Source organism: Panthera leo, chromosome E2 (genome assembly GCF_018350215.1).
Source record: "Panthera leo isolate Ple1 chromosome E2, P.leo_Ple1_pat1.1, whole genome shotgun sequence".
Classification (NCBI taxonomy): domain Eukaryota; kingdom Metazoa; phylum Chordata; class Mammalia; order Carnivora; family Felidae; genus Panthera; species Panthera leo.
The window spans coordinates 31450571-31468385 of NC_056693.1; the positions used below are offsets into that span (position 1 = coordinate 31450571).

General features: G+C 44.8%; 1 protein-coding gene across 2 annotated transcripts in view; it reads left to right on the forward strand.

Annotated features, from left to right (window-relative positions):
* The window catches only part of FTO (FTO alpha-ketoglutarate dependent dioxygenase), a 389506-nt gene that overhangs the window by 344860 nt on the left and 26831 nt on the right, over positions 1-17815 (forward strand). The window contains exon 9 of one of the 2 annotated variants that reach the window (XM_042918177.1): positions 2161-2477. The exons of the other annotated variant lie outside the window; for it this stretch is intronic. Within the exon in view, the coding sequence (XP_042774111.1) occupies positions 2161-2167 (7 nt within the window). The 3' untranslated portion in view covers positions 2168-2477. Of the gene's footprint in view, positions 1-2160; positions 2478-17815 lie in introns of those variants that run through there. 2 annotated transcript variants of the gene reach the window in all.

Sequence of the window (17815 nt, forward strand, 5' to 3'; positions counted from 1 at the left end):
CAAACCATGTCAGCCTCTGAGGTCACAGATTTCGAGAGAAGCTTTAGATATTTTGCCATCTGACTTCACGGGCAGGTGTTTTCTAAATTGCTTTTAGGTTTGTTTTTCCAGTGTCAGAAATCAGATTGAACCTATTTAAAAAAAACTCAGACAGTGAGTGCTCATCAGGATAAGAACAAAGCAGAGTTTGAGGCACGCCTGAACTGGCGCGTGTTTATGTGTGCATGCGTGTGTGTGTGTGTGTGTGTGTGTGTGCGTGCGCGCACTTGTATCTCGGTTGACCTTTCAAAGGGAAAGCAAAGCCTTCCAACCAGACTTCATCCCCGACCCCACCTGGTGAGTAGAGTGTCTTGTGGACTATCTCTTTTCCTAACACTTACTGAAGCCCCCAAATACAGCGCAGATGCCCTGGTGAACAGAGTTGTGCTCCGCCGACCTTGATTTTGGAGGGATCTGTGAAACTGTGAGCGGCATTAGAAGGTCACTCCGGGCAGGCCAGTGGAGCGATTGCGGGCCTGGTTTAGGACTAGCATGCCTTAGCGTGGGATCCTCAAGCAAGTTTCTGGTGGCAATAAAAATTCAGTGTTTCTTTTGCCGCGTTAGTTTCGGCATGCCGTGGTGGGATTAAAATAAAGGGAACGCAGGAACCTTCCTTCCAAGTAACATGGCCACAGGCACCGCGTTGCTGTCAGAATCACATTTGGAAGGAAGCCTGTGGAGGAAAATGGAACGGGGGGCTCCATTTAAGACACAAAAGAAATGTTGTTTTTGAAGCCGTCGGCTCATGAAAATGATTGCAGATCATTTGGCAAACCCGGCGCAGCCTTGCAATCAATATTGATTATTAGTTCCAGTTAATATTTCTGCTCTGGAAATGACAGCGTTAAAAGCTGGCCATTGCCCTGCAGATTTACGGGCTTGGCACTTCACGGCCTTTTCGGTCCCTTCCCTGTGGATCGTGCGTGTGCTTGGGAGGGTGGGAAAGTGACAGGCCTTGGGAGTTGAAGAGAGGGAGGACTTACTCCCTGGCTGCCTCAGTGATAGGTGTTAAACACTCGGGTGCCTCACCTCCGAGCAGCGGGCGACAAGAGCTTGGGCGCCTCGCAGGAAGAGCCGTGCTCCGGCCCTGCCCCCTTTTTCTTCTTCATTTTTAGAGACCCTGCAAGGCTGCTCTTCCCGAACCCATCAGGAACCAGCTCTCCGTGCAGGGGGAGGTGCTGAACCAGGGCTGGGGCCCGGAGAAGGATGAGGGAGGCGAGGCAGTGTCACTGTCTCCCCTGCTAGCAGCCAGAAGGAGAGAGAATCATTTGTGGCACTCTGGGGACAGTTTTGTCACCCTGACAGTAATGCTGTTATGCGCTGGCTTGACACACAGGATGAATCCATAAAGACAGATAAGTAACTGTGAAAGTGGCTGGGGATCAGGCTGAGTGCCACCACTCACCTGCAGTGACAAATAGATAGTCATGAAGGATTGGAAACCCTGCCCAACACGGAGATGTGTCAGCAGAGAAATGGACTACAGCCCCAGTGACACCGGCGGCTGGAGGAGAGCGGCCGTGTGCACGTGCGCGCCCCCGCGGGGTGCGCGAGCGGGGGGAATCTTCAGAACCTGGCTTCCCGGGGGGGGGGGGGGGGGGGGGGGGGGGGGGGGGGGGGCGCTCAGGCTTTCCTGGGGGGGGGTGTTGGTGAAGGAGCGGGGAAAGGATTTCAACTCGGTTTTTCCTTGTGAAATGGAATGGCGGGTGTTTATTGGTAAGATCAAGGGTGTTTGGTTCGGAAGGCTGCGTTCCATTTCCATTTTCCCCGGGATTTTTTTCATACCAATAGGGGTCCCCATCTGCAAATGAAATGAATCCAAGTTTTGATAGTTAGCAAAATATTACTCCTAAGTGTCAGAGGCACCAGGCAAAGGGCAGACGGAAGCAGGGGGCCTCGTATTTATCTTTTCTGTTGGAAAGGTTTGTTATTTCTGGTTGGGAATCTGCTTTTCTTCAAGGAAAGAAATTCAGAGGGACATGGTTTGAAGAAACGAGCCATGTGCCAGGCGGCTCTGCCCTTTCCCACCCGGGCCGCAGATCCAAACAACACCGTGTTCTACACTCGTGAATCTCCTTGTTGATATCATGCAGAGTACGCTTTGTTTTAATTACTCTTAAGGTCATGAATGCCTGGCTGTGCTCTCGGAGATTCCTGGAAAGTTATGGAACACATACGAGGTGAAAATAAGCATCACGGCGAAGAGTAAAGCCTCCTCCGGTCCCTGTCAGGGATTGGGACAGAAGCCTTGAGATGTTGTACAGCCATCTAGAACTCTCTGCTTTCTTTAACCTACAAAGAATATTTTGGCCCGAGGGATAAGCCTAAATGTATCGAGGACCCAGACGTTTCTGCACGATGGGTCCTGTGTCTGAAGCGCATGTTAGTAGGAGGTGGGAATGGAAGCAAACCGATATTCAAGTATGTTTTCTAGAACAGTGACCACGATTGTTAGCATTAATAAGCTGGCTCCATGCAGGGTGTGGAGAATCATCTACCAAGTCCTTGTTCGGTTTTTAATGTAATAATTAAAAAAAAAAATAACAGTGCTAAGTTGTTTTTTTTTTTCCTCGAATGAGTCCTCTTGTCGTGTTCCTTTGCTACCTGCCTTTGTCATAGGTAGATGTGCACTTAATCCCTCTCCACCATACTTAGCTGCTTATTTTTACTTCTGGGATCTTAACGCAGGGCACTTGTGTTTGAGAAGCTCTGTTTCCTGCAAGGGGTTTTGTGTAGCTCAGACTCTTACAACTCCTGTTCCTCTCATGACTTCTGTTTGCGGGCTGTGTACTTTAGCATGTGTTTCCCTGCCTAGGCAGGTCCTCACAACTTTGTGCCTCTTTAGAAAATCCTGGGGCCTGTTTGTTGGTTTTAAGATACCGTATTTTAGTTTCAAATTTTTGGAGGCTGAGAATGTTTTAGAGTAATTCGGCGATAATGAAAACCTTTTTTTTTTTTTTTTTTCTGACCCTGGGTTCTGGGTTTGACATGTTCTGTCTGACCCTATCGTTCTAACCATGATTTAAATTCCGAATTTCCAGAAGCCTTATTAAATATGTCAATTTGTGCACCAGCAAGGTAAATGTTCCTGTGAACTTTGACTCCTAAAGGAAACTCTATTTGAAAAGAATAAAAGATTTCCCTGATAAATATGTTCCTCATTTCGGGCTAATACTCTCAGTCGGAACGCTGGAATGGGGAAGGGCCAACCCATTGCCTGACCCCACTTGCTACCCCATTCTGGATCCAGCCCTATTTTACAACCCACAGCATTAGATTTTTATTTTGCCAAGATCACTTTCTCCAGGGGATATAAATCTCTCGAGTGCACACCTGATTAAATAGGCCTGCGTGGGGATAAAACAAAAAGGCGGGGGGGGGGGGGGGTGGCGAGCCACTTGCCGCCACGGGGCTACAGGTAAGCGTGCCAGAGACTGGCGCTCAGGTGGCTGACTGGAGCTCTGTGGCCGTTTTTATTAACTTGGGAGCTGAGGTCACAACGCTTCCCAGGGCCTTTGCGACAAGATGCGAGCCAAGGGCCTTGCCCGGCTGCACATGTCCTCACTTTGATCCACACAGGCTGTGCCCGGCTCCTGCCCACCTACCCCGTGGCTTGGCCGCGATGTGAGGGGGGCACCGCAGGCAAGGGGCACCGACGCCGGGGAGAGCTGAGATGTGCTAACACTTGTCACGGTTACTCTTTCCGTCGTCCTTGGCTGCTCATTTGCTGCCATTCCGCGAGCACTGACCAACTTTGTGGTCAGTTCCCTGCGCACCAGCCCTTGTCCATTAAACAAATGTCCCATGATGCCGCTTCCCTCCGTCTCAGCACCAAACCCACCTTCTCAACGAAAGTGCCTTGGGAGAGAAATGTCTTCTGTAGCGTTTCACTGATCCTTGTCACCGGCTCTCCCTTTGTTCACCGGGTCAGACTATTCAGAGAGAAAACTGAGCTGCCTTTAATACTCCCCCAGGGATGGAAAAATTATTTTGGTAATGAGATAACAATTTTTAAAAATTCATGTTCCCAGCACATTTGGCATCATGCCCATCAACGCATGGCGTTACCTCAGCACCTCCCCCCCTCCCCCCCCCCCCCCCCGCCAGTCCTCCTCACCATCCGCCTCTGGTCTGAGGGGTTGTGAGGACCTTTGGTGTATTTGGAACCCATCCCGTGGGCCAGCAGCAAGCAGCGCTTGAAACTCCCAGGAGGACACCTGGCTCAGGTAACTTACCCGGTAGCGCCCTTTCGAGTGGACAAAGCACTTTTGCACACGTTATTTCTCTTTATCTTCTTCACTGGCAGATAGCAGTGGCCCCATTTCGCAGTGGGGGATCTCGGGGGTGGAGAACCCCCCCCCGACCCCCGCCAAGTGGCTGGGCTAGAATTCACCATGGCAGTTTTGCTGTCCCGGGAGACTTTGTGGGCACCGTGTCCCTGAGTCCTCAGAGCAGTCCGTGTGCACTAGATGGGACAGGGGATGGTGTCCCACTTTGTAAGCGGGGAGGCTGAAGCTTAGGGAGGCTGACTAGTTCTCTTGGGGTCACAGCAGATGTTGAGTGACACAGCTGGGAAATGTAGCCCAGACCTTCCGACTCTTAGACCAACACCCTTTCCATTACACCAGGATTAACTCCACAGTCAAGAAAATCTCAAGAACAAAGCTACTCTTAAGTCTCTGTATAGCCTCACCCTTTATATGACTCCAAATCCCCATGCCAGCCAGCTGTAGCTTTCTGGGGAGATCTCCAGAAGGGAAGGTCTCCCTCGGCTGGCTCTTCGGACCAGGCCAGGGAGGGCTTAGCAGAGGGCCCCACACGTAGGGCATGCTCACCACCCAGCCGGCATCGGAGATGCTGACCATCTAGACCCACCTTCTGGGACGCCTTGCCTTTTGCTGACTCATGGCCTGAGTGTGTGCCAGGTGCACAGGCTGTATCACAAAGATGGAGTGGATGTACGGAAGAAGAGTGTCAGGTGTTGCTAAGGACCAACAGGCAAGGTGTCCCTGTCAGTGGGGACAGAGAGCAGACACTGAAGGCAGGCGACTGCGCTCTGAAAACCTCCCGTCCCCGAAGCCTGTGCTTGGATCACAGGGGAAGCTGCCACACGTCAGCGTGTGGTGCATCTGCAAAGGTCAGCCTTTAATTACATGCACAGTTAAATGGAAATACTGTAGAGAGGTCACACTCGTATTTCTTTGGCCTTCATTAATGTTATTGCTCTGTCACATTCTCTCTCCTTGGGTTTGTAAATGAAAGTTCCTTTAATACATTTAAAAGGATTATTTATTTTTAATTGTTCTACCTCTGGAGGGAGAGGTTACTTTCTTTTTCTTTTTCTTTTTTTTGTGGGGGGGGGGGGTAGTTGAAAAAAAAAAGACTTTGCCGATGCATTTCTTGCTAATTTATTTCAAACCTGGTGCTTTTTATAGTCTTATCTACTAATGCTTTTGATTAAAACACAAGCAAAAACCAGCCAACACGAACAGGTTGAATGCCACATCTGTGCAGAAGATAGCAGCTCACTTATTTATGGCTCCAAGAAATGGAGCCTAAATTAAGCTAGCTATTGCTGGAGAGTGGATAAGCGGCCATTATGAATTATCCTTAATTATAGCGATTTCCTAAACTAATAAACCTGCTAAATCTTTATTGCAAAGGTTAGTTTACGCAGTGCATATAAAATCCGCATGTGCTCTGCATCAGCCACCAGCTGTTTGACAGTGTGTTGCTATTTCAGTGAGTGCTCACATAAATTTTATGTTGGTTATATTAACAGTCAGTCCATATCACTACCCACAGATGCCAGTAGACATAAAAATTGCTCTCTAGTGAGCCTAAATATCCCTAGAAGCTAGTTGTGTCTAATGTTCCATGTAGTATTTGTACGTGAAAGCACCAGATTGGAGGGTTATTTACAGATGAATATTTCAATCCAGTTAGTTCATATAGGCCTACTTAGCCTTCTTTGCTGGTTTATTTGTATGCTAAATAATTCACCAAAGGTTCTTGTTTACTTTCTATAGTAGTTTCTATGAAATGCAAACAAGGGAGCCAACTTTAGGTGTTCAAAAGGCTAAGCAGCTCTGTGTTTAAATGCAGGTCAGAGCAGCAAATGCAGTCTTGCCCACGGGCTGTCACTCAGTTTTACACATCCTTCTTTTTTTTTCCTTCCTCCTCCAGATATAACTGGGGCTTGCTGCTTTCATAGGAATTTTTGGCTGGACTATCTTTATTCTAAATTTATCTTTTTCAATACCTGCTATATGCTACCTTCTGCTTGCACAATTAGCCACCCAACGCCAGCAGCAAAGAACGCGTTCTTGGCTCTGAGAAACCTCCCCACAGTCCTCTGGGCTGACAAGAATAGGTCAATTCTCTGCTATTGAAATGCCCTTGTTTTCTTCCTTCTTTTTTTTTTTTTTCCTTTTCTTTTTCTTTCTTTTCTCTCCCGTGATTTTTTTTTTTTTTACCCCCTGGTGCATTTCCAAATCTCAGGATTGGAAAGGACAGCAAATAGGACCTTTTCTCTTTTCCTGGAAAGCCCTGAGCCAGCCCAACCTCTGTCCCCCTGAAGGACAGAGGGGCAAAGTCCAGCTCTAAATGATGTAGTCTTTGGCAGCCCTCAAAATATCTGTTCACCTGGGTGGGAAAGATCATTGTTTTCTAGCGAGGTGACAGTTACCTGGCCCCATTGTTCACACGCCCCCGCAGCTCTGCTTCTACGTGAGAAAGATCTATCTGCCCCTACAGTTTGCAAATGTTTATGATCCTAAACATTTGCCCCTAAAGAGATTGGAAAATAGCCTCCTTCATTTTCAGCCAGGCGCTGCTAAGATCATGAGAGAGTTCAATAGCAGTGCTAACTTTTTATTTAATAATATTGATTTTATCATTTTTACTACTTACAATGGGGATTGGTCGGCTGATAGTTATTTGACCTCCCTTTGTGCATGGCCGTGGAGTGCTTCGTGAAAGCTATTGACATATATCTCTCTTCTCCCACTCCTCTTCCAGTGGCCCATCTCGGCAAATAATATTGAGATGCAGTAACTGTTCCCTGATATTGATTTCAGATTGTGTTCATCACACCCTTCCCGGGGCCAGGCAAAGAGCAGCAGCCCTAGTTCTGTAAACCCTTGACTGCTGCGGGCTGAGGTATCATTTCCATCTTCCGAGCAAGAATATCCACCATACGTGTTTCAAAAAAGGAAAAAAAAATTACCCGAGAAAATGAAAGCATGTTTTGATCTTGATTATTTCTTATGCATACATAATTAAACTGATCTCTTCGGTTTTATGTTGGGCTTTTTTTTTTTTTTTTTTTTTTTTTTTTAAGGAATACTAGAAGATCTGTGGGTCCCTGAGCTGGTAGGAGGAACTCTGATTACATTTTAAGCTTCTGGGATTCAGAGTTTGACACACTCAGCCAGACCCAGGGCCTCTTTGACCTCCGGTTCTCAGCCAGCTGGGACTGTTCTCAGCACCTGGGCCTTAAAAAAAGTTCCATGTTTTGCCTCCATGGAGTCTGTTGAGACAACAGCACATTTAAAAGAACCTGAGGTTTAACATTCAGGGAGCAGCCAACCTAATCTAGTGATCATAATCACATTTATCCATAGGAAGGACACAACACGTAGTCTAGGTGGATTTGCATACTCATTGAGAAAAACACCAAGCTCAGAGCAAATAATACTGGAAATCCTAAGTTTTATAGGCCAAAAAAAAAAAAAAAAAAAAAAAGGGCAATAGAGAATCTGCACCAAGAATGATTATATATGGGCAGTGGGGTTGTGGGTTATTTATTTTGTCTTCTTTGGGCATTTCCACAATTCTCTAAATTTTCTTTTGTAATTAGGAAAAAAAAAAAAAACAACCCTATTCACAAGCGTTATTTTTGAAAATGGAAAAGTTAGTAGACGGATTGGAATTCTCCAGAAGATCCCTGACCTCCAAAGTGAATGCATTGGCCGAGGTGGAGATTGACTCACTGCCATGCTAATCTCGACTCGGAGAGAAGCAGGACAGACATCGCCCTTGTCGCGGTGTGCCTGCCAGTTTTTATTTTGTGAAGCCACCGGGGACTGCACTAGCCTTCGCCACCGAAACCTGAGTGCAAATGGTTAGGAAGAAGGGCTTTGGAATCAGACAGGCGCGGGTTCGATTCTCAGTTCTTTCTTTCACCAGCCATGACTTTACAAGCAAGTGACTTCACTTTCTCGGTGACTCAGTCTGCTTGTCTGGAAAATGGGTTGTCAAGAGGATTAAATGGCGCAGTGTATGTAAGCTCATAACATCCTGCCTGGCATCTCATAAACAGTAAGTAAATGGTAATTGACATTGCTGGCATCTGTATAGCAATTTCCTCATCAAACCGGAGCCATAATGGGAATTAGCATAGTCACAGTCCACAGAATGGTGATTTTTTTCTTTCTCCGTAAGCCCAACTGGGACTCAATTAAGATCTATCCAGTGTCTAATCCATGTCAGATTTCCAGGACAAACCTGATTTCATATAGCACTCTTCGATTAAAGGCAATTCATTTTTAAGCGCACATCTACACGAAAATTTTGGCTTAATAGCGTTGTGCGGATTTTTGAAGAAACAAATGTTTCTATCAGGAAAAGAAGTACAGGGCTTTCGTTATGGTTCTGAAAATAGGATCACCGTACTGATAATTCTTTAGCATAGGACGTACGCCTCCCCCGAACACAGGCACATGCACAGACACGCACACACACCCCTCCTTCCTCCAGCAAGACTTCTTCCGGAGCAACGCCAGAAAAAGTAACAAGAGCCTTTTAGAATATTACCTTATTTCTGTTGTAGAGTCAGTTTTGCTATTCTTGAGCCTTTTCCATTTGTGTGGTCAGAAACGCTTTCAGATATCTCGGGTCGCGTTAGGATTCTTCCCTGCAGGCAGCCATCTTCAGGGCTGAAAGCAGAGTATAAAAAGCAGCTAAATTAGAGCCTTTACACAGTTGCCGGGACTGGCTTTAATGAGAGACAGCGAACATTTTGCAGGCTACTGAACTTCTGAAATGTGACAATCCAAGCAAATGAAATCATGGTACCTTTCATTGTAGTTTAATTGGACTCAAACTTGGCACGAGGGGCCGCTGAAAGCTGTATTCAGTGAGATAGACAGGAATTGTACAACAGCTAATTCAGCCCACACAACACATCTTACAACTGTCCGAGCCCCACGCCGCTCCCAGGACTGACTCTTGCGGTCAAGAGAGATAGAACCACCGTGAATGAAAGCAGAGATTAGAAGGCAGACCCAATACTGGCATAGTGAATGGCATACCTGTCACCCTGAGTTATGCACTTGAAATAACTCAGCCTCATGGCAGCCAGTACAGGCCAATTTATTTTAAAGAGGCAAAAAGAAGTGAGACAAACTTAGGCCCTCTCTTCTGCCTGCGAGCATGTCAAGATATCAGTGTCAAGGAGCCCTCTTACCAGAAGGGTGAGGATGAGTTGAGCATAAACACTAACAAGGAGAGAACTAAGCATGGGCCTCCTGTTGAGTGGAGCTAAATGGGAATCCCAGTCGAGTAACCCAAAAAGCAGGAAATTACCATAGCTGTCAGGAAGGCGACCAAAATCCTGTCAGGCAACTACACGAGGGCAAGATACGTTTTGAGGGGGAGTGACGTTGAAGAAGCAGATCGTTTTCGGATGGGCATGTCTGGAGCTAGGAGGCCCCTTGAAAGTTCGGGAGGGTATCTTGGCTTCCTTGCTTCATCCCTGTATCGTGTCTGAGTGCCCCTGGGTGGAGACCGGCTATGTAATCTCAGCCTCTTCTGGCCTACCCATCCCACCTGACCACTTGAGTCCACGTCTGCTGTTATTATGGCCGTAGGTTGAGCCAGTAAGGCTAGGAGAGTGGACAAATTGGGTGCCTGCATGTAACAGGCCATCCTGGACATTGATTTTTGAAGGTTCATTAGATAAATGCTGACATCACAGATTGATGTCTCTTTAAACCAGTACCTAGTGCAGGACCATCGAGGGAATCAAAAATATTGATGTAACATGTTTGAGCAGAAGGCTCGCTGGAGAATTCCCCTGCCTAAATGGGATCCATCAATTTAGGCTTTCTTTAATTATTCTAATTTCTGTGCATCGCATCAGAAGGGGCGTTTGCCTCCAGAACTGGTGTTTGTGTGGAACACTGCTCCCACTTGAAGGGCAAAGGACGGCCAGACAGGGGGCGCAACGGTCTATTTCTCGTTGTTGTTTGAGCTGCTGTTTCGTAATGAAAATTTCTGATCATAGCCTAATTTTCCCATACAGTGTGGCCATGGAATTGACAAGGGACTGATTAATGGGCCGACCCCGGGGCCAGGAGGCTGCTGGGTTGTTCTCTTGTGGAAGGCATGCTGGCAAAATAAAGTTGATGGTTTTGTTTGTGTTTAACCCTTCACCTTGGCACCATCAATACATTGAAGACATCATTTGTATCTGCAAGTGTTTCTTTAATTAAGACCTTCTAAAAATCTTTCCTATTGATTCATTCCATTATCCTATTGATTAGCTGCAGTGGATCATGTACTTGGTCGTCAGTGGAAGGCAACAGTCTCCGCCGTCTGTCATGACTACAGATGCAGACCACAGGCAGCTAGCATGCGGCGCCCAGGGCTGGCAGGAGTGTCTTGCGTTCTAATGAGGCATCGGCGGTGGCTCGGTGGGGTTTGCTGAACACCAACGAGAAAGCCCGTTGTCTCCTGCTGGAGGGGTGGTCAAGCATAAAGCATCCCCTCCAGTTATTTAGACCGCAGCCGCTTAGTGAACAGTATGCAGAGATGGGGTGGCTCGCGTCGGCGGGGGGGGGGGGGGGGGGGGGGGCAGGATTCTGCTCTGCATCTGAATTTGGAAATCTTGAGCCTTGAGACAAAAGCAGACTCAGAAATCTAGATGCAAGGCTTGGTTCCGAGACAGGCTGTCCATCTTCCTTTGCCCAGGCTACAGCTTTGTGCCCCCTCCCTCGTGGGAATCAGCCTGCTCACGAGACCGGCGACAGGTGCCACGATGGGCTTCCTGTCTTAGGAGGGAAGAGCTGGCCACCTTTGTACGTGCTGCCATTGGTCGTGGATCTAAATCACCCCCTCGTTTTCAAACTGAAGAAGCCTGTGGCGAAGTTAGCTCTGAAACCTGGTGTTTTGAAATATTCCTTAATATTGACAGTCACCAAGAGTCACCCTGGCTGGGGTTTGAGGATAGAAGGACTTTGGTGTTCTAGGATACTCAAAGTCAGAGGCGATAAGGCACTCACAAACGAGTTAAAGCACCCAGCACCGGGGAGCTGCTCCCTCAGGACATCAGTAATTGCTGACCTGCCGAAAATTCCTTTTTCTCCTTCTTGTACATGTACTGTTGCACCCCCCCATGCCTTCATCCTTCAAATAAGCCAGAGCAGATGGCTTTCTTAAGCGCCCGGATGCCTTTCTGCCCAAGTGGAATCCAGTAGAAAAGGAAAACTGTAGAAGCAGGGAGGTTAGACCCGAGGCAGGTCAAGTCAGAGAACATGATGTCTCTGCTCTGACTCTTGCGGAAGCAGATGAGTTCATTTTTTACTCTCAGAGTGAGAATTCCCAAGACTTAGAAGCATCTCACCTCAGCAAGCTCACAGCGGTCTTCAGCTTCCCGGTCAGACTTGGCCTGGGTTTGCAGTAATGTGTGTGGTCCCCGAGCTCATGCCAGTGGCTCCTTTGTCCTCAAGAAAGGAAGCAGAAAGTCCCCCAGTGTGGGTGTTGGGGATGAGAAGGTGGGAGTAGGAAAGCTGGCGGTGGCTGGCAGGAACTCTTTTTTTGAAAATGAGTATTGAAAAGAAGAATTTCCGCATTTATAAAACGTTTAAATCAAAGTGGAGTGCAAACGCATGGCTGATTTGGGTGTCTCCTACCCACTGTTATTAATAGCCAGTTGTCCCTACCAACCCAAATGTTCAGTTTCCCTTGGCACCAAATGGCCTGTTTTGGGTGTCCTACATTCTGTCCGGTGGGTTAACATCGTAGAACGAACGAACTGTTTTCTCAGGCCAGGGACCCGACCATCCAAACTGCCAGCTCTACCCTTGTAAACTTTCGTAAATGTCTTCTTTCCACATTTCTGTAAAATCTGTCATTATGTAGCTATCTCCCAGACTCTTCTCCAAAAGAAGAAGAAACTTATTTAGATCTACGTGTACTTTCCATAAGGTGAATTGTTTAGAAAAGATAGTAGGAAACATTTGTAAGGCTCAGTACGTCTGAGTTTGCTTCTCCAATGAGTATGTTTTAAGTTAAGCTGCAGTCTGTGGTAATTAAAATCATTTTTTGAAAATTCAGAGCGGTATCAGACAGAAAAGAGAAGGCTCCTATAATCCCACCCCCTTAAGGTAACCACTAAGAATATTCTAGTGTACTAAGTTTTTTCAGTGCACACATATGTTCACATATACTTTTTAAAGCAAAATTAGAATCATAGTATTTTATAACCTGCCTCTTTTCACTTACTATATCATGAGCAGTTTTTCATATCTTTACACATTCCCTGGGAACATGATTGTTAATAGAAAGTTGTATAAATATGCCATCTTCATTTAATTTTTCTCCTCTTGTTGGACACTTAGGCTGTCTGTTTTTCCCCACGTCGTATAAAATGCTGGGATGAATCCCCTTGTCTGAAAATTTCGTGAGAATATTTATCACCTTAGGATAAATTCCTAGAAATTGAATTACTGGGTCAAAGGCTATGCACATTTTTAAGGCCTCTGACACGTATTGCCAAAACGTTCTTCCAAAAGGTTGAACCAATTATAGTCTCCCCCAGCAGTCCATGAGCAAAACCCATGAGTCTCCCCCAGCAGTCCATGAGCAAAATGCCCGTACCTTTGCCGGCATTGGAAACTGTGTGTGTGTGTGTGTGTGTGTGTGTGTGTGTGTGTGTGCGCGCGTGTGTGTGTGCGAACTGGGTGTGAACTGCTTCATTTTCATAGATTAAGAGAACAGTGTCTCCTTGATTTTATTGACATCATTTTGATCACTGTTGAGGTAGCAGTATTTTCTCATATTTAAATATCTATTTCTGTTTCTTGTGAAATATTTGCCTGTGGCTTGGCCCATTTTTATTGGAATGTTTGGCTTTTTTCTAATGGATTTGAAGAATTTTTTCTTTTTAATTAAGAACTGTCAACCCTTTTCACAGATAATCAGATTAGATTCTTACAACCAGATTGAACGTTTCATGTGGACGTTAAGTTATACTTGGAATATCTTTGATAATGGCAACGTGATTAAGGTACTTTTTACTTTTTAAGAAATAGCTAGTTTTTCGCTGATAAAAAAGATATTGAAAAAGAATATGACGGTGTCAATCCAGTTTGAGTTAACTATCCCAGGACACTACTGGCATTTTATTACAGTTGTCAAAAAAAAGAAACCAACAATTTTATTGTTTTGATTATTGAGATCCAGCCACAGATCAACTGAGCAATTAAAATCTCTAAATAACACTCTCTGAATTGTCAAACAAAGGATTGGTTCCCAGTGGAAAGGACTTTTTTTTTTAAAAGAAGATAGTTTTCTCTGTAATGTCTGTGCCAGTAGATGGTTGCGCTAATTGGAATATACAGAAATATTTTACCAGTTTAACAATGCATGACATCGTAATAAGATTGTGCTGACAAGCTTTTCTTTTTATGAAAGGTGATGTTACTGAATGCCTCTAATACACATGGCCCCTGTGTCTTTTTATGACATGTTAGAAATGAAATTTTTCGCAGAAATTAATCTGCTTTCCTAAATCTATTCTGTATATGAAATGATTTTTTGAAAGCAGGACAACAGAATCTCGGTTTCTGTTGTTTTTATTTAAGTCCTCGGAATAATATATTTTAAGGAATCCTAGAGGTGAACAGAAAGGGATCACTATTAAATGCATATGAAACTGCTCATTCCAAATCCCACTAATCTGCCACGAGAATGTGTGAAGCCAGGTTCCCTGACTTCCCCTAGCTCAGGTGGCTGGCTGAGTGCAGGCTTGGGACAGTTAATGACAATCTTCCAAGATAAGCAGACTTAACATCAATATCCCTCTCCCTGATAATCTATATACTCTGGAGGTGGTGAGCTCTGGCAGGGTTTTGATGATTTTATGATGGCTTGTGCGTATTTACAGTGTGTTTAAAATACTCTTTTTAATTATCATTTGAGTGACAAAGCTTAATCTTTCGATCTTTATCTGCACCTCCTGCTGATGTATGTTTGTTAGGTAACTAAAAAGCGGAAATTTAGCAAAGCCAGAGCTTTCGCCAGTAATAAGGCTGAGGAGTCAATAGATGATTAACCCGCCTTTCTCCTCTTCATGAGAATAAAGGAGTCACTTTATAAAATCTTTGAAGGTGGCCCAGATTTTTCAAAGCAGCATCCTAGAAACATGTAATAGCTATACAGAAATGAGCAACATCTGAACTGCACAAAGCAAGCATGTATGGAAAAGAGTATCAGAACATCATTTGAATACCGTCCTTCAAACACACGGATATAACTGTTGATGTCCCATTACACAGACCTTGAAACTGGCCATGTCCTATGTATTTTGCATACACATATATGTTTGTTTCATATATATATACATATATATACATATATACATATACATATGTATATATATATATATGACATATGCAGTGTATATATTATATATATATAAATTACCATGTGGAATTAAGCAGCCTATGTCATTAGATACTGATATTTTGTTAGACTTTAGAGGGTAAAAAGGACACAATCGTTATTTAGCCTATCATAGCCACACCTTAAGATGCCTCATTGGTATTATTTCATTTGAAAGAGGATAAAAGGCTAAGATTATTATTCCTTGCTGCAAATAAGCAAAGGTGTGTGTGTTAATAATAGATGCTTGGGATTTAGAATTAAATATGGAAACTCTGTCTTGATTTTTCCAGAATGATGAGGCACAACTACTACCCTTTTTGAAAGCCCTTGTTTCTTACAACAATAGGTCAAAAATCGTAAGCAAAAGCAGAGGAAAACAATCCCAGTTAACTAGCTTATGTGGTTATTGACATGTGTGATTATTGGCATATGTGATTAACTGATATGAGTTATGGGCATCATCATCGTTATGTATAAAGGAACTCCAGGCTGCCTAAGACTCCTCTCAAGGAAATCTTAAAAATCAGGGATTGATTTGCAGATTTAGGAGGATATTAAAAGCTGATGTTGTGCCTGAATAAGATAAGCATTCTGTATTAGACCGTACTGGAGAAGGCCCTCACGTGGCCAGGTGATTTCATTGACATCTCAGAACTAAAGACCATAAATTCTGCTATCAGGCAACATACTGTCCTGAGAAATGGACATTACAAATGGTGAAGGGCAAGGGCTCCTGGGTGGCTCAGTAGGTTGGGCATCTGATTTCAGCTCAGGTCATGATCTCATAGTTCGTGAGTTCGAGCTCCGCGTCAGGCTCTGTGCTGACAGCTCAGAGCCTGGAGCCTGCTTCTCTTGTCTCCCTCTCTCTCTGCCCCTTCCCTACTCGCACTATCTCTCTCTCTCTCTCTCTCTCTCTCTCTCTCTCTCTCAAAAATAAATAAAAACATTAAAAAAAATTTTTTAAACAAATGGCGAAGGGCAGCCCAGTAGACACGACATGGAGTCAAATAAAGCATTAAACCCCAGACCAAGCCCAACACCTACAGACGTTGTTACCTATTTTAGCTTTGATACTGGTAAGCTTGGCTGCCATTAGTAAATCACCCATTCACTTGAGCGAGCAGTTTTTCCCTGGTATCACCTAAGACCAAGGATGCAACCCTAGCCACCTTCCCCACCAAGCCACTAGCATCAAAACTGATGCTTTTCATGGGATTGCCACTTTGAAATTTAGGTAACGGTAGGACAGTGTGGAGTTTGTGCCAGGAGTTCAGCTAGACGGGGAAGAAAGCTTACCGAGTTCCCGTAAGTCAGGCAGGCAGGTTTTCACGATCGGAGAAACCATCGAAGTCAAAGGATGGTGAGCTGTAAAAAAGCAATAGCAAGGGCACAGGTAGGTAAGGGGTCTGGTGTGGGGAGCTGAGTCAGAAGGAAGAGGCAAGCACGGTCTGGAGGCCAGAATGGCAGGCGGTTGGATCAAGAATCCAGATTAGTGGACTTGGGAAGAGAAGATCAAAGACCCAGACCAAAGTTCTGGGCCAAAGGGGGGGTCAGGAAACCAAAATGTCTTAACAATAAAAAGCAGAAATCAAATTAAGAGATGGGCAGTGACGTACCAAGAGTGGGCAGTGGGAACGGTCCACCCAGCTCTCCCTCTCCCCACTCCGTGCTGGCAGTAAAGGCTGCATGGTCTATAGAAGATCTAAAAACAACAATAAAACTGACAAGAGTCAGTCTGCTTTTCACTGCCACCATTTTCTGTGAATTCCGAACAACGTCAGGGATAGAGTACTCCTCTCTACAAAAATCTTCCATTGATCTAATTTCTACACACTTTCTGAATTACTCATGAAGTTTTCTGATACAAACATAAATAAATCATGTCTATGCGTGGCGGGCTTCAAATTAGCACATTTTAGTAATGTATCCTTTAATAAACATAGCATTCTGCATGGACATTGATTCAGAGAATTCTCAGTTATATTATCAGCAACCGACGCACAAAGACTCAGCTACACCTGTCCATTTCAGAGTAAGTCCATTGCCATTTGGAATTGTAGGAGCTCGCCTCATGTGTAGTTTATGTGTCCAACCCCATGGCACCACATACTCCTGCATCTAAACAGAACGTGAAAATAAACTGTGCTTGGCCGTGATTAAGGCAAAGGAGCCACAGTTGGGGTACTTCAACTCTGCCAGACTATGTGACCCCTGAAGTTTGTATTTTTGTTTAAAACAGTGAACTACCCTTCCCTGCTCATACTCTCTCTTTCTCTCAAAGATAGGTTAAAAAAAAACCCATTAAAACAATTTCTTTTAAAAAAAGGGGGCGCCGGGGTGACTCAGTCAGTTAAATGTCTGACTTCGGCTCAGGTCATGATCTCACGGTTTGTGAGTTCAAGCCCCGCATCGGGCTCTGTGCTGACAGCTCAGAGCCTGGAGCCTGCTTTGGAATCTGTGTCTCCCTCTTTCTGCCTCTCCCCTGCTTGCTCGCTCTCTCTCTCTTTCTCTCTCTCTCAAAAATAAATAAATTAATTACAAAAAAATTAAAACAGTGAACCAGTTTACAAACTACTCTGGGTAATAATTTTATATTTAGTGAATGAAAATTTAATTCTCTGCACAAACGATTTGACTGAATTTGAATAATATTTTTCAGTTGGAATTTCTCCTTTCATTGTTAATTAAACTAGAGAATAATCAAGACCATAATTATTACTGATTATTATCGGATTGTTCCTGAGAATAATTCTGTTATATAGAGGAAGAGGGGTGTAATAAATGGCCTGCGTCAGCTGTCAGATATGCTAAGTATGTCCCTGGAGATGGGGGAGTGTTAACGAGTGAATTCAGTGTCTGCTGACACAATCGATGATAATAGAGAGATATAGGAAGAAGATGGCCAAACCAAGAATGAAGCTGGATTCCAGGCTTTGTGATCTGATACTTTCCCACGTTCTCTAGATCTGAGCTGGCCTCAAAGCGAAGCCAGGGCTGACGTCACAGAAGGAAACGTGTAAGTCAATTTGCCAAGAGTGAGGAGCGAAATGAAATGATGGGCACCCTGGGGAAAGCATTTAGGTGCCACCCAAGGAACTACTGTGGA